The following is a 19,147-nucleotide window of genomic DNA, read 5'->3' as shown; positions in this document are numbered from 1 at the left end:
TTTACAGTAGCAATTAATCCATGATAATAAATGAGTGGATGGATGGATGGTTGGATGGACAGATGAATTCATGTGAAGTTGTTAATAGCAGAATTATTTATTTATCTTAGTGTTTCTAAGCTTTGTTGTTCTTTTAGATAAGAAACAAGGTGTGTGTGTGTGTGTGTGTGTGTGTGTGTGTGTGTGTGAAATTCTGAAAAATATTGGCTTTAACATTTATCTATACACAGATGATATAAGGGGCAGTTGGGCATTACTATCTCTAAGTCACTTTGAGAGTAAATAGGTTATAGATCATGTGTCTCTCCCTATATTATGATGTGCTCTGAATGTCATACATTCATGAACTTATTTTACTTTTAATGTAACTCTAAAGTGGATATAGTTATTACTCCCATTTCAGAGTACTATGTATCTTATAATGCTAGACTAAGCTTGCTTTCTCTCTCTCTCTCTCTCTCTCTTTCTCTCTCTCTCTCTCTCTCTCCCTCTCTCTCTCTCTCTCTTTCTTTCTTTCTTTTTCTCTTTCTTTCCTTCTTTCTTTCTTCTCTACTAAGGCCAATGATCTTAACTGTCCAGGCCCAAATTCTGGATACAGATAGAAAGATACAATACCTTCTGTATGCTATTTTATGTTTGAATTTTGGCAAATTGGCTCTCAGCATAGTTTTGGAAGTAGTATTGGAAATAAGAGGTAATATATGATGGTTCATACTGGAGACATAAAGTAAAAATGTTGTGGAATGTGAATCCATCATCACGGTAGGGTTTACTAAAGGGTATCTTCGATATCCTTGACCTACAGACCTGTTTTATTATTAACAGTCACATAATGATATTTTATAATGGAATTTTTCTGGTGAAAATTACTCTTGTAATGAACCATGTTTGTAACGACAATTAAATGTCATAAATATGTTAGGTGCTAGATACTCTAAGATGAGCAAATATGTATTTTAAGGTTTATTTTCATAAATACCCATCATCATACCTGAACAACCTTTTGGGATTGCACATCAACAATCAAGATTCTGTCCAAAGTTGGCTGAGCGACATAAATGAACTTGTCTTTGACATTAACAGCAGATGCCCACACACATCTCTGCACTTCATCCTCTTCTGCTTTGGGACAGACTTCATCCTGCATTTTTTCAAAGCAGAAAAACAAATTTATATCATAAATCATGACACAGTGAAGGCAGCATCCTGAGTAAAATTAATGTTTGGTTATTGAGGACACTAAACATCAATTATTAAATGTGCAAATAAAAAGGGTTAGTCAATGGAATTCAGAGCAAATTAAGTTCATTACATAAAAATAACAGAAATGAGACTCCTATAATGTGATTCCAGGTCCTCAGACTATGTGAGGGAGCAGGAAAAACAAACAAGCAATCAAACAAACACCCTGAGATGATGTCCCATGTTTAGGGCGAATGTTTTTCTTGTAGAGAAAAGTGGGAAAATACCCAGATGCATGTAGAAGAGTCCAGAGCACAGAGAAAAGCAGACTGGGCATGGCTATCCTAGGGAACAAGAATTATAGAGAATAGCGAGAAAGAAAATAGTGAGACTAGCTAAGGCAGAGGGAAAATTCTTTCCATTATATAGTGAATGATTAAGGGGTATTTGGGATGTAGGAAGCCTGTGAAATACAATAATCAGTCTGTGTAATTAGGGGATGAGGGAGCCTGAAGACTAGCATGGATTTTGATAAGCTGAAAAGCACCACAGGTATATGCCAATAGAGTAATGAGTCACTTCTGCTAAAGACAAGGGAAATGACTTACTTCTTTTGGCAGACTGGAATCTGTTTTAAAATTTCTGTGGAATACTGGCTTTTATCTCACTGCCAGAAATCCTTCTATAGTCTAACTTCAGCTGAGCCTTTACTCAATTTTGGACCAATTTAAGTAGGCTTGAATTTTGTGGGGGTAATGGAGAAGGAATACTTGGATAATCAGTTATTGATTTTCCTGGTAAAATCTAAAGCCTTTTCATTTTTACCTCTTGTTTTATTAACTCAACAGTTTAAGAAAAACATAATAAATCTAATTTTCTCCCAAGACCTCCTATCGTCAAGAGTTTTCAACTGAAAAAAACATCCTGCAAAAATGTACTGTTTCTGCCTATCTTCTTTTTTCCTTTATAATAATTGAAAATATATCGTTCTTTCATACAATACATACCAGCCACAGTTTTGTCCCTATCCTATCACCTCCTCGTTTCTCTAGATCCACTCCCACTCTATTTTTACTTCAGAAAAGAGCAGGTCTCCAAGAGATGGCAGCAAAACAGGACGAATCAAGATATAACAAGGCAGAAGACCTCATATCAAGACTGGACAAGGCTCATACATGGGACCAAAAAGGGAATCAAAGAAAGGCAAAAGAGTCAGAGATGAACCCGGTCTCACTGTTAAGATACACCCTTCCACACACACCCCCAAAATACACCAAGCATACACCAAGCTAACATAAAACAATTCCAGAAACTGCCTCATCACACTACAGTCCTGAATGTCCATACCCACATGAACATCAAGCTATTGAATAACCACTGGAGATATTTACATTTACTAACTAATGTCTACTTTCTTTCACTCTATTTTCTTGCACACTATTTGTATACTATCAAGGTAAAAACTGTTTTAGCATACTTGCTTTCTTCTCTACTACATTCCATGTCCACATTTAAAAGATTTAGCAAAACCAATTATATATGTGTGTGTGTGTGTGTGTGTGTATGACAGTAGACACACATGATTATATCTAACATATATAACATAGCTTGGATAACCTAGCCAGTACAGGTAGTTTTCATGTTTGTCTTACGATTTGGAATATAGTGGACATATGTAAGCTCTTTGTAATAAGGCTGTTTTGGTCTACTCTTTACATTTTATAACATCAGTAACTCCAAGGAGGACCTAGGACATCCATCAGTTCAAATTAGCTCATCTTGTAACATGGAGAAACATTTTACTTTCCTGTTGTTTTAAACATCCCATTGTTCAGAGTAAATCCTGCAAATAACCTGAAATTCAAGTCGTCACTGTTGAATGATATGCACACCTCTGGGTTAGGAAAAGAACTTTGCTCAGTAACTTGCAGCATGATGGTTCTTTAGCAGTGGGGCCATAGAGAGTATTGTGGCACGTCAAGGAAGTCATACAAACCTGGAAGCAGAACCTCTTTAAAACAGAGTGTAATTTTGAAATTTCACTCATCAGTTCCTATGAGACACCTGAGTAACTTTTCTTTAGAAATGTACTGAATGTCATTGACAAGACCCTGTTTTTGTTTTTTGTTTTTTGTTTTTTGTTTTTTTTTTTGTTTGTTGTTTGTTTTTTGTTTTTTTTTTTTTTGTTTTTTTTGTTTTTTTTTTTTTTTTTGCTTTTTCTTTTGTTTTGTTTTTCTTTGCTTTGGTTTTTTTGTTTTTAAGAAATAAACACCAGATAAAATATTTATGGAGGTACAATGGGCTGGGAGGGATGTTGGACCTGAGGTGACGTCTGATGAAAGGCCCTGGATATAGGGAAATTGTTTACAAATGCGTTGCTCTAGTGTAAAATCGCCCCACTAAATCTGAAAGAAGTAATGCAAGTGTGAATAACCTGACATGTAGCTGTCAGCCAAACAACTACCAGACCAGAAGCAATTTCCACAGTTTTTGTCTGCTTCAGAAAGATTCAACAGTAAAATAAACTGCTCAGTTGGGAATGATTTTCTATTTGTATGCCATTCCCAAAAGACACCCCTAGCCACACTTGCAATCATTTTTACAAAGCCATTAGGGGCTTCCACACAGACACCTTGGATTTAATTTATTTGCTTTATGTCATTATTTCTGATTAAAGGCTGTTAGATCCCATTTAATAAAAACACAACTCTTTTTCAGATTATATGTATTAATACTTATATTTGTGGATGGCAATTATAGAGAAATGTTATTCACATGTATTAAATATTTAATGGGAAAAGACAAAAATGCCAACTTATTCGGGTTGAGTACATTTCAAATTAAATTCTATACTTCATGTACATCTATTATGTTACTCCAAAACATTAAAGGTCTGCAAGATTTATGTAGGCTATGGTAGAAGTTTAATTTTGAGGTTTAATGCTGTTATTAGTGCCTCCTTTTCTGGACCTTAATAACTCAAAGAGGAAATTACAGCCACTTATCTTTGGAACTTATCATTTTACCTTTATACTAATTACTCATGCAATGATTTGGTCTCAAATGCCTACAGTACCATCCTCGCTCCCTTCTTCATATCCCTACCTTCAGCAAATCTTGCATCATTACCCTTGGAAAAGACATTATATTTGCATTAAATACTTTCATTTTTTCATCACTCAACAGGTTCTTGTCCAGGTCTATTGGCCTTCCCATGCACTCCTTTCCTTTCCCTTCCTTCCTTCCTTCCTTCCTTCCTTCCTTCCTTCCTTCCTTCCTTCCTTCCTTCTTTCCTCCTGTCTTCCCTGCCTGTCTTGCTTCTCTTCTTCCTTCTTTCCTATATTCCCTCCTTCCTTTATTCTCTTTTTCATTACTTTCATTTATTTTTTAGATAAGATCTCAAATAACCCAAGTTAACCTTGAACTCTCTATGTAGCCAAAAATGGCTTTGTACTTCTATTCTTCCTACCTCTACCTTCTGTCAGTATAACCATGACCCATGTGCCTGCATCTGTTGTTGAAGATTGCATCTAGGGCATCACATTAACAAACCAAGGTCTTTACCAACTGAAGTACATGCCCATGCCTCCAGAGTCCTTCTGGCTTCTCTCTCTCACCCTAGGATTCTTACCTATAGTTTCTTGCTTTCAGCAAGGTTTATAATATATTTACTCCTCAAAGTTAAATACCAAACTATGAGCAACCTAACTGAATCTATCTGCTTCTTTATTCCAAATATTCATCAGATTTTACTCAAATCATATAGAACTTTCCAGAATGCTACTTTCTTTTCCTAACTGCATTGGTCTCTGCAGAGACCAAGGTCAACAGAATAATGATCCACAGGAGATAAGAAGGTAGCTTAGTTCAACAGGACTCTGACATTGGTTCAGATTTCAAGAGTCTGATCAAAGTTTTTTACTTTTCACGTATTTACAGACAGCATAATTTGGGAAAAAGTTTCCTGGTGATAATTAACTCAATTCCAAGTACACAACAAAACTTAAGATATGATTACATCAAAACTCTTCATAAAGTAGGAAATCCATGTTCCATAAAGATTGGTTTTATAGATTAACTTTTAAAAGGCTCAAAAGAAAAGGATTAAAGATGAGGGTCTGGGGGAGAATAGTACTATAGATTGATTAAGACAAACATGCAGAGAGTCAGTGTAATCTGTCCACAGTGACAGCACAAAAGCTTCAGTGTTATCCACAACTGTTCCAGGCCTTCAAGGTGGAAAGGAGATTATATATTTCTTGCTTTGAATAGATGACCCTCTGTGTTTAATGTTTTTGTCTTCTCTAGTGCTTATCTGTGAGCTCAAGGATGCCTTCTACACTTAACTTTTTTCCTCTATATTTACGATATTCAAAACTACTCTTGCTGTTTTACCTTCTCTAAAGGAAGCTTTCAAAGTCAACAGAAAACTTACACATTATGATCTAAGGCTGGGGAGATGGCAAACATATCTCAAATGTCTGAGAAGCACTTAAAGAAATGTTCAGCATCTTCAACCATCAGAGAAATGCAAATAAAAACAACCACGAGATACTATCTTACTTCCATCAGAAGGTCTAAGATCAAACCCTCAGTTGATAGCACATGGTTTTGAAAATGTGCAGCAAGGTGAACATTCTTCCATTGCTTCAAGGAGAGTAAACTTAAACAACCACTTTGGAATTGAACTTGTTGGTTTTTCAGCAAATGGGGAATAGTTCTACCTCAAGGGCTAGCGATGTTACTCCTAGGCATATAGCCAAAAGATGCCCCTCTATACCACAAGGACACTTGCTCAACTATGTCTATAGCAGCTTTATTTGTAATAGCCAGAAACACTAGGAACAATCTCGATGTCCCTCCACTAAAGAATTGATAAAGAAAATATCGTACATTTACACAATGGAATACAATTGAACTATTAAATCAAAGAAATCATGAACTCTTGCAGGCAAATGGATGGAACTTGAAAATGGCATCCTGAGTGAGGCAACCCAGAGCCAGAAAGATATGAATGGTATGTACTCATTCATAAATGTATATTAGCCACACAGTGCAAGACCACCAAGCTACAATCAAAAGACAAATAGAAACTGGGTAATAAGGGGGTCCCAATGAGAATTCATGAGTCTGACTCAGGAGAAAATAATAGTCATCAGAGGCAGATGGAGAGAAGTGGGTACCAGAGAAGGTGAGGAGGGGAACAGAGAATCAATAGGAGAGCAGGGAGGAGAGGGTTAGGAGAGAGAATGGAAATCAGCTGGGAGTGGCCACTCTAGGAAGCAGCTAGAGGTCTGGAACAGGAGTGGTTAGGGGTATACAGGGGTGACCCTAGCTGAGATTCCTTCCAGGGAGGGATAGAGAGATCAAACTGGTCATATCCCATAACCAGAAAGGACTTCTAGAGGAGGGAGGGGGACATCAATCCACCACAAAACTGTCAACTCAAAATTTGTCTTGCCTACAGGATATGCAGCACGGAACAGAGACTGAAGGAGCAGCCATCCAATGACTGCCCCAACTTGAGACCCATCCCATGTGAGAGAATCAACCCCTGACACTATTAATGATATTACGCTATGCTTGCAGACAAGAATCTAGCATAACTGTCTTCTGAGAGACTTCATCTTGTAGCATATGGAGACAGATGAAGAGACTCATAGCCAAACATCAGGCAGAGTGTAAGGAGTCTTGTTGAAGACTGGGGGATAGAAGTGGGCATTTCTGCGTGGTTAAGGACTCCACAAGAAGACCCACAGAGTCAACTAACTTGGGACTATAGTGGCGCACAGAACCTGGGCCACCAACCAGGGAGCATGCAGCAGCTGGAACTAGATCTCCTACACATTTGTAGCAATGTGTGCAAATTAGTCTTTATTTGGGTCCCCTAAGAAGTAGACCAGGGGCTGTCTTAGTCTGCTTTCCCTCCCTCTGGATCACCTACCCTAACATGGACAGCCTGTTTGGGCCTCAGGATATGAGGATGTGCCTAGTTCTGTTGGGACTAGATGTCCAACCCCAAGGGGTTTGGGGAGGCGTTCCTCTTCTCTGAGGAGAAGAGGAGGATACAGTTCAGGGAGAGATTTGCAAGGGTCTGACTGGGAAGAGAGGAAAGAGAGGTGCTATGATTGATATGTAAAGTGAATTTTAAAACAATAAAATAAAATAAACCTATAAGAATGAAAGTAAAAAGAATTTTAATTATTTAGCCAGAGAGTTGTTGAATTTTCAATCTTTATGCCTTGGGCTCCTCAGTAGCCTGGATTATAAATCTTCACATTAGACTTACACCAACCACTATTATTGAACTTTTGGGCATCATTAATTGTGTTGCTACTGTGTGCTTGATATAGTACAAAACAGTGCTTCCAAATAAAGTGGGTTTGATTGCAATATTGTGCTTTCAGGTTGCTTAGTGAAATTTTAAATATAGTTTTCTTGTGCGGTGTTCTTCCTTTACTCTGAGAAAAGCTTCAGAAGGTGAGAGGCACAGCACTCCATTCAGTCTAGCATCTATTTTCCTATTGTCCATGAGTTAAAACTGTGTTTGACAAACAGTTGCCTTTTATTTAATAAACAGTTGTGTTTAAAATAGTGTTAACAATTAGAACCGGAAAAGAGAGCGTAAGCAGTAATATGTAAAGATCACCTGGGCCTGGCAACCCAATGGAAGAGCTGGGGGAGGGACTGAAGGAGCTGAAGGGGAATGCAACCACATAGAAAGAACAATATCAACTAAGTGGACCACCTAGAGCTCCTGGGGAATAAACCACCAACCAAAGAGTATACATTGAGGGAGCCAGTACGCCAGATACATATGTTGCAGAGGATGGCCTTATCTGACATCATGGAAAGGGAAGAAGGCTTGATGGCCCAGCATAGGGGATGCTAGAGGGGTGAGGCTGGAGTGGGTGAGTTGGTGGAGGAGCACCTTCATAGAGGCAAAGGGGAGGATATGAGCAGGGAAGGGATGGGGAGGTTGGTGGAGGGGTAAACAGGAAGGGGGATATCACTTGAAATGTAAACAAATAAAATGATTAATAAAAATAATATAAAATAAAATATAAAATAAAATTATAAAATAAAATAAAATAAAATAAAATAAAAAAGACTACCATGTGCAGCAGAAGAAGCAAGTTCACTGATACTAATTAAAACCCAGGCAAGGTTCTCTCAGTGTAAGGAGAAGGTATCTAACTACCTACATGGACTTCTTGATCACTGTTTTATGAAGTTTACATAACTGTGAATGAAAAATATATGTCAGTATTATATCAGTATTATGTAGACACTAATTTTGTACAATTAATTAAGTAGTAGCATGGTTTACTCCAGAGTGTAGTGGACAGAGAATAAATGCCAAGATGTTGGAACAAAGGGGCCAGGGTCTGAGATGGTAACTAGATTTGAGTCTAAAGCTTTCACGTTGTTGCAGGAGAGTTCTTGTTGCTTGTCAGTTGCTGGGGACATAACACTGGTTTGAGCATCATTGCCTTGTCTTACTTATGTGCACCAAGAAGATTCCCTGGCCTGCATAATTTTCTTTACTGGCAAAAATTAAAAAATAGAGTTGGGAGAATTGTACCCACTGCTGAAAATTATGAGTCACTGTCTGCCCTGCTTGTTTATGCCACAAACTATGCACATCCCTTCAGAGCAAAAAGATGAGGGGCATCTGTGCTTCATTATGCTTCCTTTAGAGTTGTCAGTAATGAATGATTTCAGACTTATACACACACTTTGTAAACCAATAGAAACAATTGAGCTAACTAATTTTTATCAAATTCTTTTACTGTAAAGAACTTGCAAGTAAAAATTATCAGGCTGCTGGACAGATGTAGCTACTCATGCAAGAAATTGGCCAAGCACATTCCATATCTCTGGATGAAACTCTATACAGACATTAATTGTGCAAACATACACAAAACACATATTTTTGAGGATTTTATTTATATTATTTTATTATGTATTATTTTACTATATGTTGTATTCCTTTTATTTATATTAAAATATACATTTACATTTGTATTTATTTATATTTAATTCATATGGATCAATATATAATGTTTTCAGTAATTGTTTTTAGTCTAAGTAGACTTTATATTAAAGAAACAATGATTTTTCTCAGCTCTTGAAAACACACCACCTATTTTATTAATTGCTGTGTTTTCGATCTAGGTCTCTATATTCCCAGCTTCTGCATGTGGACGTTCTGTCATAATCTTTCTAAGGAACCTTCTCCCCCAGAGTTCCTCAGAGCCTATATTTGCATTCCACGGTTTGGCAAAAAGCATATCCTTCTGTAATAAGGAAAATATTACCCTTTGACACACTTAGTAAACATGTTAATAAGGTACAGAGTTTGGACAATGAATTCATGTTTATTTTACCTGTGATAGAACATAAATAGGCAAATGATTTTTTTCTGCTAAGTACCACATTGTCAGTCACAGTCAAGGAAGCCCAACTCTACAGCACTAATAGACTTAATCGGTTCTGTGCACTGTGGACTACTAGTCCACCATTAGTTACTAAGCTAAAACTAACCTATAGCTTAAACCATCCATTTAGAGTCTTCTATTATCTTGAAAAGAACAGGTTTGAGTGCATGTTATGGATTATATGGAGGATTTTATTTGGTCAAAACTACTTAGCAACCAAAAGCATACAAGCGAAATTAAATTGAGCTCCTGTGTTTGATTTCTCTGTTTTAAAAACTGTGTGTTTTATATTCACACACACACACACACACACACACACACACACACACACACACACAACTAATATTATCACAATTTATTTCACAAATGTAAATAAAATAAAGTTATACTTGGAGAATTGTGTGATACAATGTAAATAATTTTTGCTGGGTGAATGATTCAATTTATGATAAGTAAATGATAAAATATTGATCATTTTAAATTTTTATCAGAATATTTAGTTCTATGTTATCATGAAATCTTTTATGATCTTTTAGGAATGTGTACATATAAAATTATGTATAAGATATATATATCATATATTACATATATATCTGAGCTATTTATACTCTAGTTATAATGTCTTTTTAAATTTTGCTTTGTATAATAAGTGAAAATTATATTCAATGTAGGGCATTAAACAATTTAGAACCAAAAACATTTTATTTTTCTTCTTTCTTTGCTGTGAATTAAAACTCAATGATTTGCTTGCATTAGGTAAGGGCTCTACCACTGAGCCTGCAAGGATAACACACTTGTTTTTCCTAAAATACAAGGAGAAACTGAAAAAAAAAGTTTTTGTCTGTCTTCTGAGTAGAATCATTGCTTATAACCTAGGCAATATTGCATTCCACCCATACCAGAAATGGAATCAAATGAATTTTTCACATTCTATTAGAGGTTTAATTTATGTCAATGTCAGCCAGAAAATTTGCACTTACAACTTACAATCTGTTTTTACTTGAATTGGGACTACACCAGAATGCTGTCTTAGAATAGGATTTTGATTTTCAAATAGCAAAAGCACGCAAACTACAGGGTGGAAATCCTTCCTTTTAACCTAATAAAAATCCTGAGGGCTCTGTGCAGTCAGAAGCCAGGGCTGGAAAAGGGGAGCACAATCAACCATGAGTCTAATGATTCCCAGGTGTAACACTCAGCAGCACCCTTATATTAGTTTTGGAACACTTTTCATAAGCCCTGATTACCTCTTTAGTAAAATGCATATAATAATGTTTTCCATCAAAAAGAGTCATTGTGAAGATTAAAGAAAATCATGTTTGTATTGTTCAAGTAATCAGTACAACTCACCTATTATTTTCAGATGGAATTTTCTCTGGGAATTGTACTTCATGAAATTACACTAGTCTACACATTTCACATAAACTTTGTTTTCATTTCCCAGAACTATTTGGAGAGATTTGGTTGCGTGGAACAGTTTCTGCTGGATCATAAGCATGGCACATACAGAACCCAGTGGAACACACTTCTGAAACTCTGTTATTGGCTATTTTTACTGAACAAATTAGAATATTACTCATTTACTCATCTGGATTTTTATAAGACTGAATTCAAATTCTAGCAACTACTTTTAGTGCATGGGTGAAAATCAAAGGTGTTTATTGACTTCAACTGTATCAAAATGAAAATCTTATAAAATGTAAATTATATATGATATAGTTGATTCGATAAATAATAGAGCATTAAATATTAAAATACCTATAAAATATGAGAGAATTGTAGACATTATAAATAAGTCAGCAAATGAGACAGCATTCTGGTCCTCCTAGCTTTTGGTAGAAATCAAAATTGTGAGTTCAGCAATGGCTTATAGAACTGAGAATCCTCGGATCAGAAATATCCTGTGTAATACAGGCTTGTGTTTGATGCAGTGACAGAGATTAACTCTCTAGGCCAAACATCTCCACTTATATCATATAACCAGAAGAAAGCAGTTAGTAACATGTGTTAGGATGAAAACTAATACCAAAACCCTAGTGAGATGCAGCAATTATATTGGTTGTCAATAAAAGTGACTTAGGTGGATGCCGGAGCTTCACATCCAATCAACTTGATTAAGAACTAGCATGAGCATTTGGAATTAAATGGCTCAGTTTAATTTTGCTTCTCATCATAATGAAGTTTTTATCATAACAGAGCAATAAATTTGCTTCACAAAGTGAACCTAGCAAGATCGCTAGTAAAAAAAAAAAAAAAAAAAAAAAAAAAAAAAAAAAAAAAAAAAAAAAAAAAAGATTAAGAGTGAAAAATCTGTCTGTACATAATTTACATACCTCCTACTGCCATATTTTTAAAATAATAGAAACTTGATTATAATCAAACTGTCCAAGAGAAATAGTCAACCTAGAAATACAAATATTCCCTTCAAATGTCTTCTGTACCTTTGCCATCTGACAAAGAGAGCCTACTAATTTTAAACACATTGTGTAACCTAATTTTATTTGTTTTACCCCCAATTTCCAACTAACTGTCAACACATTCTTAGAAATAAAGAGATCAGTAAAGCAATGACCCTTAATTATGTGGCATGATTTTCTGTCTTTGAAAGGTGGACTCTTGGCTATTTATCAAAGTAGTTTTTAAACATAGCCTAGATTTGAACTTCAGTGTTCCTTCAGCTCCTATCTTGGGTTATTCATTTACCTGATAAATTAGCACTGTAATACTATTTTAAAAGCCTACAGTGGCTTTACCATTATGATCTGAAATCTTAGATATGAAATAGATTAGTGACAAAATTCTAGTCATTTACAGCATTTTAATGACTCCTAGTTAGGTTTAATTTACCTTGATGGATACATTTTATTTGAGGTAAGTTATAGCTCATCTAGATCCAAACTTTTAAGAAAAGTAGTTAAATAATTTGAATGACATAGAGTGAGAGCCACTGGCCTCCTTCCCTTCTAGCTTCTTCTTTCTTAGTATGACATTGAGGAGTGTGATTTTACAGGTTTCTCCTTTTGGTGAGTTTAGACGTGGAATAATATTTTCCTTCTACAGACACAGAATATCTATATCACTCTTCTACATATTGTGGGTGAATTGGAAGTATGGGTTGAGTTCTGTGTTGGTCTATTGACTCATCTGCATGTTTTTAGCCCATGTAATACCATTTAGCTACTATTATAGTAATTATAGTAATTACCTCCTGTGGCATGAAGTGATAGAGGAAGATGGGGGCCCTCATTAAGATGGGCTTCTTCCATCTTCACATATTGTACAGCTAAGTGGCTGGTGTGGAAGGCAAACTGAGTAATTTGTGAGCCTTCCACTGACTGAAGCAAACATTCTGATGCAACAGATTTATCTCACCCAGATTATAAATCTATTTGCAGACATAATTACATATATTCCTATTTTTAAACCTGACTGTAGTTCACAGAGAAATTTGTTCTGCATAAAAATGCTAATCAGGAGCAAAACTGCATATGATTAACCTTCTCTTTTCCCTAGCATCAGTGATGGCACGCAGGAGTTGACACATGTCACACAAGTTCCTTACCAAGCAATCACACTCTCAGATGTAGGACGAGAATTAAAATAATTTTAAATATTTCATAATACTTATTCCTTGATTATTGTTTTAGGAATCTTAAAGTTTATGTAATTTTTAACATAGAGCCTTACTATATAGCATTGACTAGCCTGGACTCATAATGTAGACCAGACTTGCCTTCAAATTGCAACAGTCATCCTACATCTGCATCTCAAATGCTGGGATTAATTTTATTGTGTATGGGTTTATTGTGAAAAGATAAAAATATATGCAAGTATATTTATTTTATCAGTTAGAGAAAATATATAAAATATCTGTTCTACATATTCATATTTTAAATTATTTTAAAATGTTACGTTAGTATATCACTTAATAAGTGCACCCAATGTTACAGATTAAAGAATTAACTATAATGAAAACCACACTGTAGATGTAAGGATTTTTGAATATGGTCTTATAATTTCCCTGTGTTTCTAGCATAAAGATCATGTTTCTCATCCTATAAAACTTGTTTTACATTGAAACCCTCAAGGTTTCAAGCCTAACATTTAAAGATGGTCAGAGGCAGGCACACTTCCTGTGGAAACCTAGCCATGTTATCAGCCACTGACGTGTGTTGCCCATAATGCTTGAATCCCATTTGCTGTGCAGAAATGAGCAGAGACTTAAGTAGAATACTGTTTGTATGGCCCGTTGCCAATTGTTCCTGCCTCTTACTCATGCATATCTTCAGGTTGGCATATTTTCCTGTTTTGGGAAAGATATTCACTCAGGGGAAATTCATCAGGGTTATATTATTCAGCATACCTCATTATACACATATCTATAAGACCAACTGCCACACTTACACACAGGCATGTGATTTGTAGCTCATACATTGCCCCTTGTTTTGATTTCAAGGCATAATTACCACAAAACCTGATACAACAGGAGTTCTCAGTAAAGATCTACAGATTCACAACTAAACTAAGTTCACTGGATGCTCACAGTCAGCTAATGGATGGATCACGGGGCTCCCAATGGAGGAGCTAGAGAAAGAACCCAAGGAGCTAAAGGGATCTGCAACCCTATAGGTGGAACAACATTATGAACTAACCAGTACCCCGGAGCTCTTGACTCTAGCTGCATATGTAACAAAAGATGGCCTAATTGGCCATCACTGGAAAGAGAGGCCCATTGGACACGTAAACTTTGTATGCCCCAGTACAGGGGAACGCCAGGGCCAAAAAAGGGGAGTGGGTGGGTAGGGGAGTGGGGGTGGGTGGGTATGGGGGACTTTTGGTATAGCATTGGAAATGTAAATGAGCTAAATACCTAATAAAAAATGGGGGAAAAAAAGATGTGCATTAGTGATAATATAGAGTTCAGTATTCAAGAAGTGAGAAGCTTATGTTAGATCACAACAAATAAATAAGGAAACGAGGTATCGCATATAATAGAATGATATTAAGCTCGAAAAATACTTTGTTTGAAAATAGATGACATTTAATGTTATGTTTAATAAAATAGTCCAAAATCAGGCAGAAAGACAGATGGCTACAAATGTATCTGATGTAGGGATAAACAAACAAAGACACAAAACTAATGTTACAATCCTGAAGATAAACTGGAAGATACTAGTGGATAGGGGACTTTAGTACCTAGAAGAGAAAATAGCTAATCAGTAGGTACGTAGTTAAAATTAAAAAGTAACAAGACATTCTGGGGTTCTGTTGAAGAACATAGGAATTATATATTTCAAAATGCTAAAAGAATTTACACTGTTTTTACTAAACAGGAAAATATTTCCTAGAGCATGTATGTCAAATCTAATTTAATCATAATATGATGAACTCCATGTATTGAGATGGCATATTGTGCTGAAAGATACATACAATTATATGTTTTATGCACATTTTGAAAATAAATATATACAAAAATTAAGTTTTGGTTTCATCTGAAAGCTTCCTGATGTTTCGTCTGGAAACATCAAGTGTCACCATTTTGCGTAATTGATTAGGAAATAATTTTTGACAAATGGGTAAGAAACAGAAGTTTATATGTCTATAATTGCTATATAACACACTGTTTTATACATATGATAGCATTATCTATGGTAATTATTTTGTTTTCTAAATGTTATAAATAAATAAATGGCACAGCTACACTGGCCTAGCAAGCTCTGGGAAATATTGACTGCATCATTAACAGGCTGAAAAATCTATGATAACTGCTTTAAAATGTGGCAATAAAGTTTTAAAAATAAATGAATCAACAAACAAAAACTGAATTCCTCTGGGCATTGCATTAACAGCTTCTTTAGGTAAAATTAGTGATTTTTAGATTTAGCTAATCGTCATTTGAATTTGTATTAAGTGATTGTATCATGTAGAAATTACATTGTGTTCCCTTTGGTCCACATCCTTGCCACAAGGTGCTATCAATTGAGGTGTTTTTTTTTTGTTTGTTTTGTTTTGTTTTTTTAATCTTAACCATTCTAAAGGATGAAAGATGAAATCTTGGGGTCATTTTGAATAGCATTTGGCTGATGACTAAAGCTGTTGAACATTTATTTTCCTTTCTTTCTTTCTTCCTTCCTTTTTTTTTTTTTTTTTTTTTTACTGGATATTCTTTAAATTCTTCTTGGCCACTCAAGATTCCTCTGTTGAAAATTATCTATTTAGCTCTGAACCCCTTTCTTACTTGGGTTATTTGGTTTGTTATTGTCTAACTTCTTGAATTCTTTACATATTATTGATATTAGTTATCTGTTAGATGTAAGGTTGGTGAAGTTCTTTTGACCATGTCCTTTGCCTTACAGAAGTTTTTCAGTTTCATTGTTGATATTAGAACCCGAGTGCTTGGTGTTCTGTTCAGGAAATTTTCTCCTGTATCTATGTGTTCAATGCCCCCTACACATTTGTACCAAATGTGCAGCTTGGTCTTCATGCAGGTCCCCTAATAAGTTTTGCCATTGGATCCCCTTTCCCAACCTGAACTGCCTGGTTGGACTCAGTGTGAAAGAGGATGTATCAGTCTCCTTGGACTAGATGACCAAAGGTATCCAAAAGGTTATTCCCTTTCTCTGAAGACCTTGAGAGTGGGCAATTGGAGGGGGCAATTAGAAGGGACAATTGGTGGGGGCAATTGGAATGGCAATTGGCTGAGATATTTTTTTTTAAACTGGAAAGAAAGAAAAGAGTGGGGCATGTGTTTAGAATGTAAAGAGAATAAAAAAGAAATTATTGGAAAAAAAGGCATAATGTCTGGAGTATTAAGAATAACATCTTTTAGGAAATAATATGATATAAAATAAAATAGGTATCCAAAAGAAAAAAATACATTGTGAAAAAAATTACAAAGCATATAAAGAAGTTTGGTTTTCATCACTGAACAGTTTTTGTAATATCTATTAATTCAAACATTAATAAAATAAAATTAAAAATGTTAGTTTGCTGAAGTGTGCTTCCCTTTCATACAGAATAATTCAAATGGTTTGATAATCTGATCTAGTTTTCAGTACATTTAAAATACAATAACAGGTACTGTTAAACTAAAATGATTAGCTGTTAAAACATGTAAACAGCAAATATTTAACAGTGGTATTTCAAAATATGTTATATTCTTAGGCTAAAAAATTGTGTATAATGTGCAATGTGGGACTGCACATTAGGAGAAGCAGAATATCTGTATCAAGACTGTTTCAATCATATAACATTTTTACCCTTAAGGCTCACCTAGAAAAAAGTTAAACTAACTTTGGACACACTAATTATTCTGCTCTCAATCATTAAAATAGCTTGGCTGGTGTTTTGCATGGTTCTTTGGAGGGTCCTTAATTTACTGTCTTCTAGAACCTTGAGGGATCCAAATCACAAAATCACTACACAGTTACATCAAGACACTGCTACATGCTATAGAGCCCTGTCCTCCAAAGTTGACCATACTTTGAGCTTTTTTCAACTGAAACACAGAGCAAACATTGTCTAAGAGCTTGAATGGTAAGAAACATCACAAGATCTTACATCTAGCACTTTAAACACAAAATTCATAAATACATTTCTTTTGAAATCTAGATACTAATTTCTGGAGGGCTATTTAGAAGGTGTTTATATTCTCCATAGGAAGTTCTTTGCATGGTGTCACAGAATAAGTAAAGTGACAAAAGCTTAAACTCTCACCACTCCATAGTTCTGCAAATGATGTCCCTTTGAACAGTACCTAACAGAGACAGCAAGTGCAGGGAAGTATTCTGACCATGCTTTCAGAATGCACAACAGTGTGGAATTCAGTGGGCTGCTCACTGTATATGCCTGGAAGTACTTTGTCCACTCCATATGAGAGATTATATTTAAACAAGTATTTGGAGTTTCATAGGTTGCAAAATAGTAGTTGGATTAGAAACAGAACAAAAAGTAAAGGAAAATTGGAATTGTCTCCCGGAGAGTAAGTAAAAGAAAGCACTATGGAGAAACCTGCTGTGCTCCGATGCTAACGTGCATCAATCTTACACCCAGGCATCTTGCTCTCTAAAGATCTCTGATTCCTAGGTACACTTTCTATGCTAATAGAGTACCAATGTTGATTTCTCGAGGGATAATGATTTTTAAATGAAGAAGCTCAGAAGCTAAATTAGGAATCTTAGAGATTCATGCCCCGTGTGCTTGAACAAGCCTTCCAGAAGGCTTTAAGTAGGGATTAAATGCAGAAATAGAACTTCCAGCCATGTTCTACAACAGTGAAGCATAGCAAGACATGTATCATTGTTGTCAAAGGTGGTAGAGTAGCCAGTCAAATGAATACCCTGGTTCTTGTTAAGATAGGCAGCTGGATACAAAGAAAGCTACATCTATAAGCATTAGCATTAACTTCATAAGGAGGTAGGTGAGACTGAAAGTCCTTGAAATTCAAAAGTGTGAAAAGTTAGAAGTCTGAAAAGAGTTTAAACATTTCCCAAACTTATTTCATTTGAATCTGAATCCCGTATCCTGGAAGAGAAATATATTTACTTGAAAATCATACCCTCCCTGACAAGATGAAATTGTGTATACAGCCAGTATAAATATAGCAAGAGACCTGCCTATCAGAGATACAAAACAAAGGGCAAAAATCAAACGAGGAGATGAAAGAATAGCACAGCTCACTGAACGAATCCTTGCCAACCACTCTCCCCAAGTCAGAAACCTAATGTAAGCTGACATTGCACCAAAATTGAATTTTTATTTAGAGCAAGCAAACAGCACCTTTTGAAGAATTTGATGGAAGATTCGAAGTGTATCATTTCTTATCTACACTCCAGTGATCCACACTCTGTGTTGGGAACTGAACTGTTACTATCTTAATGTTAAAAATGACTTTGAAAAATATCATATCGATGTTTATTCTTTATTCATGAGGAAAAGTGATTCCAAAAGATTTCTCCCCCACAGCCCATATCCACGAGTTATCCTCTAAGATCAAATAAGATAGGTTTAATTTATCTACTCAAAAGATAATATTTTCAAATATCCAAACAGTACCTCAGACCTTATCATTAAATTAATAGGTACTTGAGGTTATATCTATCTCCTATAACCTTATGATAAATTATTCTTTGAAAAGTTTTTTTTTTTTTTTACAAACAACAAAAGAAAAACACTGTTTTGGTGAAATTGAAAAATAGGGATTAATGTTAAAGTAGGAAAGAAATAAGATGTATCCCTCTTTAAAAAGAGAATGACTGGCCAAGTTTCAGGTAAGGACCATTTTATTAAATTGTTTTACTAGCACTGCTTGCCCAAGTTGTTGCATAACAGCTCATCATGAATATGCACCATGTCAGGCGCTAAAGGAAACAGAGGTGAAACCAGCCACCTATAGACACATGTCTAAGCCATGATATCCAAATCCTTGAGCAAATTCTAATATAGATGTAGTGATGGTGTTTATGGAGGCAGCATCTTCAGTCTGGTGAATATGTGCCAAACTTCATGTGTCTCAAGAAAAATAA

The 19,147-nt window shown here is 35.5% G+C and overlaps 1 protein-coding gene across 6 annotated transcripts in view; it reads right to left on the bottom strand.

The window, feature by feature from the left end:
- Fstl5 (follistatin-like 5) overlaps positions 1-19,147 on the bottom strand; it is a 635,736-nt gene that overhangs the window by 60,594 nt on the left and 555,995 nt on the right. For all 6 annotated transcript variants that reach the window (XM_006501262.1, XM_017319517.1, XM_006501263.1 and 3 more), the window contains one exon: positions 992-1,141. In XM_006501262.1, coding sequence (XP_006501325.1) covers positions 992-1,141 — 150 coding nt within the window. The remainder of the gene's footprint in view (positions 1-991; positions 1,142-19,147) is intronic.

Source organism: Mus musculus, chromosome 3, assembly GCF_000001635.26.
Source record: "Mus musculus strain C57BL/6J chromosome 3, GRCm38.p6 C57BL/6J".
NCBI lineage: Eukaryota > Metazoa > Chordata > Mammalia > Rodentia > Muridae > Mus > Mus musculus.
Note: the sequence above shows the minus strand (reverse complement) of the source record. Positions and strands in the feature narration are given on the sequence as shown.